We start from the raw sequence: 10,712 nt of genomic DNA, 5'->3' as shown, positions 1-10,712 counted from the left end.
CTCTGGCGGGCCTCCCCTGTGTAGTCCGCGATGTAGTTCTTATCAAAGCCCTCCTGTCTTGTTGTGACAGCTCTGATATTGTTTATTGAGGTGGATGTCAGCTTTAATTAGCAATCGATACGGGGGAGCGTTTGCAGCGAGCGGGAGAGCGGAGACGGAGCCGGAGCGCGCCTCTGACGTCAGCGCCCCATTACCGCTTCTCATTGGGTCCCGTATTCCCACAGCCTTGGACCGCTAATTATTGGGAGGTTCATGTGGATAAAGTAGAGCTCATCCCTCCTGCTCGCATCATGTCCCCCGCTCGTTGGCCGCTGCGTGCTCTTTAACGCGCCGCGCCGTAGTCTGGTCCGGCCCTTTTTTTCCCCCAGTACACGCACGTCGGCGGTTTTCCCCCATTTTTTCCCCCCGTAGCCCGCGGGATGATGGACAGCAGGATACTGGATGCGCCGCACGCCCAGTTCGGGATGGTGGGCTTCCCGTACCATCTGAGCCACCACCACGTTTACGAATTAGCCGGCCATCAACTTCAATCTGCGTCCGCGGTCCCCTTCTCAATAGACGGATTACTTAATGGATCGTGCGCGGCGTCTGTGGGCAATTCCAACCCTCTCTTGTCTTCGGGCTGTGGAATGAATGGAGATAATCAGCAGTACAAACTGACAGGTAAGAAGACACTACTATGCACACAGCACAACAATAAATGTACGCGCGGCACAATAACCTTGGCTGAGGCGATGCAAAACAGAAACAAAGCCACGTTATTGCAACTTATCCTTATTGTGGCGTTTAAAGGCGCGCGCACGATCAGGTTTAGGGGCATCGTCTTCATTGTTTGATAAGTCGGACCATAACAAAAGAGTCATTACGCGCAGATAGACTCGTGTTTGTTTGCAACAGCTAATGAAGAGATTTGTATCATTCATCGCGAGGTCGGGTGGCTGTGCGCGAAATCTATCCATTGCAAAAAAAAATAACACCTTAACTTTCACAAAACGTAATGTTTACCAGTGAATCCAGGCCCGTTCAAACGCTGGTGAATTGTGGTAATTTATTTTTTTCCATTGTTGACACTTTTGTTGACACCATTGTGCTGGTTGCTGTGCTCAGACTCGGGGGACCCAGACAAAGATAGCCCCGGATGCAAGAGAAGGAGAACGCGCACGAATTTCACCGGTTGGCAGCTGGAGGAGTTAGAAAAGGCGTTTAACGAGAGCCACTATCCGGATGTGTTCATGAGGGAAGCTCTGGCGCTGCGTTTGGACCTCATCGAGTCCAGGGTGCAGGTAAATACCACAATTCCGGCAGATTATGTGTGTGTGTGTGAGTGTGTGTGTGTGTGTGTGTGTGTGTGTTGTTTGGCTGTAATTTTCTCTACTTTGGCTGTGGTTTTTTTTATTATTATCCCCAAACAGAAAATTATAGACATTAATACAAGCTTCTGTTTAGCAATAATAGTTTATGATTTATCATCATATTGATTTACTGCCATTCCATGTTGGCCAACTTTGTACAATTGATCATATTTAATATTTTTGAAAACAAACAGCCTGTAGTATTTAATTTATAGTGCAGTTAAATAAAAAATAATGACAATATTGAATTATTAAATGACTATACTTTTTACTTTGTCATAATAAGACATTTTATTTATTTTATTTATTTCAACACTCATTACTACAATTATTTCTATTAAAATTGTATTTGAATTAATTGTTTCAATGCTATTTAATAAATGTGCAATTGTTTTTGGTATTTTTTCCCTTTATCTCTCAAAATAATAAATATTTACTTCTGTCCAACTCCAGGGGAAAGAAAGTGGGACACAACACAGATTTTAGTTTTTTTCTCTCCTAATGTTATCATTAAGTTCTCTAAAATGTCTCTCTTTGCTTTTTAGGTTTGGTTCCAGAACCGCAGAGCCAAGTGGCGGAAAAAGGAGAACACGAAAAAGGGCCCAGGTCGACCAGCCCACAACGCACACCCCACCACGTGCAGCGGGGAGCCCATGGACCCGGAGGAGATCGCGCGCCGTGAGCTGGACCGCATGGAGAAGAAGAAGCGCAAACAGGAGCGGCGTCTGCTCAAGGCCCAGAATAAAGCTTCTGGTTCTGGGGATCTGTTCCACACGCCCGGCTCGGACAGTGACAGCGGGGTGTCCCACGTGACCGACAGTGAGCACAACATGAGCTTGTCTTTTGACAACAACAGTCACCACTCGAGTTGCGACCCTCTCCCAAGCCAAAGACACCCGGAGCGAGACATTGGCGGGGCCGACAGCAGCGCTCTGAACACCGGGACCGTGAGCAAACTCAACCCGTTCAGCGTGGAGAGCCTTCTGTCGGACACCAGACCTAGACGCACCTCCGCGGCCTTACCCCCCTCGCGGCCTTTGATAGGAAAAGGACACTTCCTACTCTATCCCATTACTCAGCCACTAGGATTCATTGTTCCCCAAACTGCTCTGAAAACTAACTCTGCCTCGACGTCAGGACACGACGAGGGGCAGCCCGGTGGATCTAGGGCGGACTGTGCGGACTCCTTGGCCACAGCGGAGGACCATCTTCCCGGTGGCAGCAGCAGTCCGCCCAGATCCGCCTTCCAGACTCACAAGCCCGGCGTCTGCAGCGGCGACGCCTCGTACGAACACAACACGAACCCGGCAGTAGCTGTCGACGCGGACAGAAAAGATCTTTTAGAGCATTTAGAAAACAAGGACGAGAATAACCCCGCGTCTGTACCACGTGACAGTCCCGCGGACAGCTCTAAGGACATGGGGTAAAGAGAAAGGCGCAGATCTATTTCTCATTAGGCCAAAGCTTCCTTGCTGATATTTTTTGACAATGTGTGTGCCCAGGAGTCTAGATATACCTTTAAGTGGTGGCTTGTGGTTGTGCAGGGTTGTATGGGGTAGACCCGTGGTTTCTGGTGAATAGTTTATTACCACTTTAACAAACAGGCCTAGTGATGCTAAACACCCAGATGAACTCGCTTTTTCACCATACAGGGCCATAGGCATTTTACCAAAACAAATTAACCCATTGTAAACTGTGAATCAGTTTTATAAATGCCCAATTCACATTTCCCCCCCCCCCCGACTTTCTACTGCCACTACATTCTGGGTGTTTCAATAATCAATTACGCCCTCAAAATAAGAGCACTTGCTGTAAACCAAATTCAGTCATGAAAAAAAACAAACAAATGTTATACATATTATGGCCCGGTGTTTGTGTTAGCCTGTAGTTTTGCTTTGGCTTCCTTGTGTTTATCATTAGTGGTAATTGACTGTCCACTTTATCCTTTACAACCCCTGATCCAAAAACCACACTATCCTTTTAGTGTCTTGTCAAAAGCGTGAACAGACCAACAAAAACCCTCAAGAGCTGTAAAAAGGTATTATACTATTTATATATGTAAGGTTTTTCTTAAATAAATCTATTGTATACAAGCACCTGCTCGTGTTGGACCTTAACTGGACCATTACTGCTGCATAGGTCCATGGTACAGTAGGAAAGGCTTTCTTAAGAAATCTCATGTTGTACTTTGTATATTGCCTTAACAAATTTATTCATCTATAAGCCCCTTCTGAAATGAGGTTACGAGCCTGAGGCGAAAAGGACCCGCTCGACTCCTGCAGAGTTTTGATATGAAAGTAATTATTTTCCCGGTGGCTACTGCAAGGGGGATTCAGTTTATTTTAGCTCAAAGGGGGTTATAATACATTACCGATTTCTAGTGATATGAAATCACATAAACTTCCAAGAATAATAGAATTAGCATGAAAAGGCCTGGGTGTCAAATTGAAATAGGAAAATAATAGCCCCGGCAGCTGCAGTGTGTGTTTGTGCATATTGGATGGGAGATGGGGGATCGTGGGGAGGCATTTTCATGAGGTTGTCTCTCTCCTCTCTCTCTCACTTTGTCAGGGCCCCTTGTAGCAGGGCTATATTAAGATAGATGTTCGATGATATCCCTCATTGTTCTGTCGCTTTACATTGATGTTTGGATGTTATCAGCCTATTGATCATGCGTCGGCTGTAATAGGACGGGCTGGCAAACGTGCCTATTTACAATAGCAGAACACATTTGTTCTAATAGGGTTGGTGGTCCCACGGGACGCCTTGCAGGATCTGGGACATCTGCTCCCTTTTGCAATATTAGCACCGTTGACCACAATATCACCCAATGTGGAAGAAGAAATGTCACACCCTAAAACAAGACCACAAAAAAAAAAAAAAAAAAAAAAAAAAAATCTTGTTGAAAACCACACACAAGCCCCTTTAGTGTTCATCTGGCCGGGGTCTTGATTTGCAAATAAATTGAAAATAATCAGAGAGAGGGGTGAGCTTTACGTCTGAGCCGACACAAATGAATTTCTGAGCCAGTGTCCCTTTCAAAATATTTACATAAATTTCAAGCTATGCAGCTGTTTGCTCTAGGAAGCAATGTCTTATTAGGTTTGGTGGGGGCAGGGGCAAGTCCACGAGCCCTGACATTACACACATGCACCAGATTATGGGCCCAGGATGGTCGGTTAGAGGTGTCCACTCAGCCATACTCTGCTCTCCAAACATTACACCCTGCTATTGTTCCTCTTCTGTTCACGTATAGTTCAAAAAGAGCAGCTCAAATTATGTTCGAAATTATTTCTCATTTAATAACAGAATATCAATATTTTCTCCCTGTGTTTACATTATGGACATGAGTGAAAAGTGCAAAGGTTGACTCATTTTTATGGTCTATTTAGTTAAATAATAAGAGATCATTCGACTGACAAATGTTATTTTCGGAAAGCAATCAACACATTCAATTTTTTTTTATTTTTTATTTTAGACTGAATGTGATGAGGGGGTACATTGATAATTGACTTGGCTTTATTGAACTGTAAAATTTGCAGTGAAGCCTTTGCTTATCTTATGGAAACCCTTGGATAATTGTCATCAGGATTCAGTTGTTTTAATAAGCAGACAGTGGAAGTGTCCGTGACTTAGCTCTTTCACACTAAAGGGATTCAATGTTTCTCATTTTAAGTCTACAAATTGTGGATATCACATTGGGCCGTTTGAAATAACCCCTAAGATTCATGGCTGTGTATTTTTCATGCTACTCTGAGGCTATTTGGGACGTATGCCCAGTTCATCCATAATTCATTAGCAGACTGAATAGGAGTATCGCTGGCTGCACATTGGTGGCCTTAAGGTGAAATTAGCGATTTGCTTAAGTAGTTAAGCTTTTCTTGCCTGAGAGCTGCACGCTGAATGATTCAAGACAAACTATCAATCGATATGCCCAGGCAGCCTCCAGGAGATGTGTCGTCCATGAATCATACTTTATGAATTCAATTTATACCCGGAGAAATTTTCAATTTGAACGGCGGATCATTATGGGAGAGTGTAAATTGTTTTTGCTCTATTATGCATCGGACGCCATCATTTTTCTTTCTAATTACGGAGGTGTCAGGTCGGGCTGTCATGCAGACGCTGATTTTCAATTTAACTGATCATCATGCATTCATTTTCCCATTTGATAAATCTGCTATCTGGAAGCGCCTCCATGCCCGGAATGCTAAAAGAGAGGCACAGATTGGCAAAGTAATAGGGGCCTGTATGCGGCAATAAGTGCAGATCAGGCAGCTAATTTAGCACCTCCTGGTATTTCCATTTCCATTTCTCATTTCCAAGTCTCAGAGGAGGAAAAGCAGCCCAAAGGCAGGGAGCTGCTAGGCTTTCCACTATCGGAGAAAGACAGGGGGGAAATCTACCAAAACGCCTTGTTTTCAACCGTACATTTCCTAAATTAGGATATCAAGCTTAATTAAGGCTAATAGAGTTTTCTCAGTATGTGTTAGTTTTATTTAATAGAAACAAATTTGTGCAATTAATTATGGCCGGGATATTGAAGTCTCATTTGCAGCGAGCATTGCACTGGGCCACCGCAGCTTGAACCAATAGGCTTTTTCTAAGAAGAGAAGGGGAAAATAATTAATTAATTAATGACCGGTTTGTTGTCAAATAAAATGCACAATGTAACTATAAAATAAATGCATTTAAAAACAAATAAAGTAAGCTTTGTAGTTAAGCTACAACGTAATACAACTACGTGTATCTCTATTTTACGCATGCGTAAAATCCACACTACCCGTTAAATTAATTGTAGTTTTGGCCATATTTCCTTCTTTATTTTAAATTAAAATTAAATAAAAATATAAAGTAAAACAGGGGTGAACGGGGAGGCTTTGGTCCTGTGCTCAAACCGACACGCAGACAATATGCTCACGTCCTTAATCCTTCTGTGCGTCGTGCGTCTGAACAGGCGACTTTGGCTCACTTTGTGTCGCTCTGTGATACGTTACACTCTGAATTAAGACTCCGTTTGGATAAGAAAGAAGCGTGTCCCTTAAAACAGGAAAAGGGGGATCCATTATAAAATAAAATGCCACTTGACATTTTGGCTTGTGGTTGGACCCTCGCGGTGCCATGCCTTTTAGGATTATTTTACATCTCAGTCATTAATGCGGCGCGGGATTGAATCAGTCTTATCTGGACGCAGCATACCTGGGATAAGCCGCACATTACCATCTGCATTGATTTCTGCGCCGTCCTGGAAATAATTTTAATTATCTCCAGAAAAACCCCCCTCATCAAAATGTAGTTAATGACACTTGCACGAGGTTTGGGCTTTGCTACCGCGAGAATTTTAGAAAATATCGGCTTCACGTGAAAATTCAATAAGGACATAGCCTGTGGTGTTTACTACTTGACCTTATGACCTATTTAATAATCCGTATGACAAAGGCACCATTCATTGTATTATTAAAGGGTATTTTTATTACAAATGAAACAGAGACATAAAACATATACATTTTATTTGCTATAATTTTGTCAGAAGTAGCAAAACAATATATATACGTAGGTTAATGTTTTCTTATAATTCCCCACAAAAAACCACAAACCCCCAATATTGAAAAAAACAAAAAAAACAAGCCCGCATCTAAAGATAACATACTGAGAATATAATATATGACACATTGAATATACATTGAATTCAACTATTTTAATATAATTCCAAAGAACACCATATAAATTTAAAACCTTAATAAATAGTACTAAATCAGTCTGTATTAAATATTCATATTTTTATTGCATTATAAAATTGCAATAATATAAACACAGTTGAAAACCAACCCATGACACACGTAAAACAAACAATGATACATTTGCAGTCTCACAATGAAGTATCCCTCCCCAGTTTCTCAATTTCCCTCTAAACGTGTTGTCCGTATTAAATATTGCCCATTGGTGCATTATGCAGGATTCATATTGTGGAGTAAGAGCTGCAGGGTGCATTAGATATTAGTCTGCTCTTCACACATGCAGCTCTTTGCATTAGGTACTCAGAAAAAGGACAGAGGCTGTGTCAGTGTGTTTCTCTGATCTGAACTCAGACACTTTTTTTTTGGGACTACAAGGTGGAGGTCAATATTGGAACAAGATTACGGAACTGAAAGAGAGGAGTGATGTTCGAGACAGCCCTGGACACCTTTAAATTGAGTTGTTTGGTAGATTTCAACCCACAATTCTGTGCTGTAATTTGATGATCTCATCTTTCAGTCATTGTATTCTGATGTCATAAACCGGCCCCCTTAAAATAATCATGAGGGGCTGTTATGGTTTATTACGGTAAAATGATTGAACATGGGTAAAGATATGATCTATACTTTAAGCAGACAAAATAATTTGCCTTATCTTAACCAACACATCATACATTAGAGCTGGGATTTCCAAACCATGGCCCGGGAGCCAAATGCAGCCAGACCATTACTTTTTTAACAGTATACTTTTCACGGTATAGTTCGAAAAACTCTCATCATAACGTAAATAACAAACATGCTGCTGTGATACAGACCTAAAATTAATGTTCTAAGCTTTATTAAAGCAGTGATGGCTCATCAAAACTACATCAAATGCAAAATTTCAAATGTTTCACTTTATTGTCCTGTGACTGTGGCCCTCTGCTCCATATATGTTTCAAAATGTGACCCTCTATGAAAACAGTTTGGGCGTCCCTGCATTAAACCGATCTCTTCACCGAAAAACAAAGCTAAGACAATACAATACATTTTTGGAATGTCAAATGTTCCCCTAGATCAGGCATATCATTATGGCCATCTGCTGCATCCTATATTTTAAAATGAATAAATCTATAGATATAGTCTCAAAACTATACATTCATCTGTAGTAATTATCACCTCTCATTTATGTGTTTACAGCTGAATATTTGGCTCTGGTGCAGTGACTGTGTAGGCTCACTGGCACACAATATACCTTTGTGTAGATTAATTTAGCTAAAATTGGCTTCAAATATATAACGGCCTTAGTCGCCTGAATCTAACTCAAATATTAATTATTAAAATTAAATAATAATATACTTACCAGTTATGCAATATTAACATTTACTTTAATAATTATACAAGCGGTAGACGTAAATTGCCAACATTTTATTTAAAACAACACTAAAAAATGCGAATAAACGTAGCAGAAAATGCATCAAAAGGTGGATGGTTTAAAATGGTCTGGCAAGGTAAAAGACATGGAGTGGACACTAAGAACAAAAGACCACAAAAGGGCTTCTTGTCTTTTCTAGTGCACAATTTAGCACATTGGCAACCTGAAATAAACATGAAAAGTGCACCGGCAGCTTGGCATTTATGTTTGGACCCAGCAACACTAAGCTAAATAAGACTTAGCCACTTCTTCCAGCAGTGGACAAATGAGTGCAGCCACCCCCGAGCCTGAGGTCCCACAGTAGAATTTCATAGCTCAGTAAGCCCATTATGTCTTCGACGCTTCCTCTGTGAATCAATGAACTGGCAGCAGGATGGTGGCGGCGGCTGGACCACAGAAGAATCCAGTTTGGAGTTCTGGCGTGTCAGAAGTTTAACTGCCCAATTAGACCTGCCTAAAACTAACATTCAAGACTTAAAAGTGCTGTTGTTCGAGTTGTAAACCCTCTTGTTGTTATTTGAAGGCAAAGATAAATGTTGTTTTGCAATAAGACAACGATGAATTTTCTCGTGTTGAAAATGTTACGATGACATCTTCCCGAGATCTCCGAGACGCTCACCTTGTTGTGATGTCATGTTTCTGTGCCTTTGTTGGAGAAAAGGTGGAATGACCTTACACTGATGTTGAAAGTAGTAGGACAAACAGAAACGGACAGAGGTTTCTATCATTGTTCAGTCCAATCCAATATGACTTTATTAATAAAACACACTAAAAACCACAGTCAGGCTGTACACAAAACATTAAAATATGAGACAATACAGCACCAAAACAGAGAATGGAGTAGAGAAAAAACAAGAAAATATCAAGTTAAATGCTAATGGAAAAAAATGCAACTTTATTAATAAAACACTTTAAAAACCACAGTCGAGCAAAGTGCTGTACATAAAACATTAAAATATGAGAAAAAACAGCACCCAAACAACACCAAAACAGAGAATGGAGGAGAGGAAAACACTAAAATATCAAGTTAAAGTGTTAAAAAAGAAAAGAAAAAGTGTTTTAAGAAGAGATAATAGTTATACTGATAAATTATACAATCTCCAACATACAAGTCATGTAATAGCACAACATTCTTGTTTTTATTATAATAAAATGTGTAAAATAGAACAGGAATCATGTTAGGTCCGCTCTTATTTTTTTGTTTATTCAGGCCTATTTTTAACCTTTATTTGTCCAAGTGTACCACAAAGTATCCAACAACGCAACAACAACAACAACAACAACATGAAAGAAGTTTCTCTGACGCACAGAAACAAACAGGGTGAGTAAAGTCTACACGACGACCTCCCAATGTCTTAATCAGATGGTGAGGGGAGGACAATTGAAATTTGGCGGGGTCAGAGTGCAAGAGCAGGTCAGACAGCAGAGGGGATTTTAATATTGTCCGTGGAAGCAGAGCTTGCCCGCAGCCAAAGCATCAGGGCAATAAAAGCCAGAGCCAATCAATAAGATCGCTGTGGGTTATTGTTTTGTAGTGAAACTGAAATTGCTGCTGATGAAAGAAAGACCTGGCCTCGCAGACTCTCACCAAAATTAATTAAAGGTGTTTTTAAGCACTATTTTTAACTGCGGTATTTGGATTCTGCGTCTATTTTTACATGTTGTAGCTGCACAAAAATGAAGGTGGGGTTTACAAGTATACATCAAATATGAACTTTAATACTTTGGTGATATGTGCCCTTTATGGAACTATTTATCTTGAGAATGCAACAAAAACCTAAGGTGTGTTAAGGTAGATTTAATTCAAATTTTATATGCAGCTATTTTATTGTATTGAACATCACTAATAATAACACATTAAGTGGTAAAACATGACTCATAAGGCACCTATATTTATGCATTTATCTTTATAATTTGGCTTGTTATAGCGTCTATGTGTTTTGTTTGTGGGCAAAAGAATAATTTTACTTCAAAACAACTGTATTTGGGGAAACTACTACCGTACTCAAAAATATCCAAGTAACTACTGTCTGTATGTAACATCTGTTGTATATTTTGATGAAATTTGAATGACAAAACAGAAAATATTGGACAAAATCTGATTTCAATGAGTTTCGGAGTGATTAAAAGGCTTTATTATAGCAATTAACATTTCAAAATAAAATATTGGATCTTCGGAATGGGCAAAAGTCCTAAAAACCCCACCCATAA

At 40.4% G+C, this 10,712-nt stretch overlaps 1 protein-coding gene across 1 annotated transcript; it reads left to right on the top strand.

The window, feature by feature from the left end:
- Positions 1–419: 419 nt before the first annotated feature.
- Positions 420–2,779, top strand: uncx (UNC homeobox). Its single transcript, XM_072443028.1, has 3 exons — positions 420–663; positions 1,108–1,283; positions 1,898–2,779. The coding sequence occupies exons 1-3, from the start codon at positions 420–422 to the stop codon at positions 2,777–2,779; spliced, it is 1,302 nt and encodes a 433-aa protein (XP_072299129.1).
- Positions 2,780–10,712: the final 7,933 nt, after the last annotated feature.

This window comes from Eucyclogobius newberryi, unplaced genomic scaffold, assembly GCF_026437365.1.
Source record: "Eucyclogobius newberryi isolate DKJ021-1_F unplaced genomic scaffold, fEucNew1.0.hap1 SCAF_13, whole genome shotgun sequence".
Taxonomy (NCBI): Eukaryota; Metazoa; Chordata; class Actinopteri; order Gobiiformes; family Gobiidae; genus Eucyclogobius; species Eucyclogobius newberryi.
The sequence above is the reverse complement of the archived record's forward strand: the minus strand, read 5'-3'. Positions and strand labels throughout refer to the sequence as shown.

Coding starts and splice junctions, on each gene's coding strand:
- uncx (XM_072443028.1), top strand. CDS start 420: ATGATGGACAGCAGGATACTGGATGCGCCGCACGCCCAGTTCGGGATG. Junction 664..1,107: donor TCAGCAGTACAAACTGACAG/GTAAGAAGACAC, acceptor TGCTGTGCTCAG/ACTCGGGGGACCCAGACAAA. Junction 1,284..1,897: donor TCATCGAGTCCAGGGTGCAG/GTAAATACCACA, acceptor TTTGCTTTTTAG/GTTTGGTTCCAGAACCGCAG.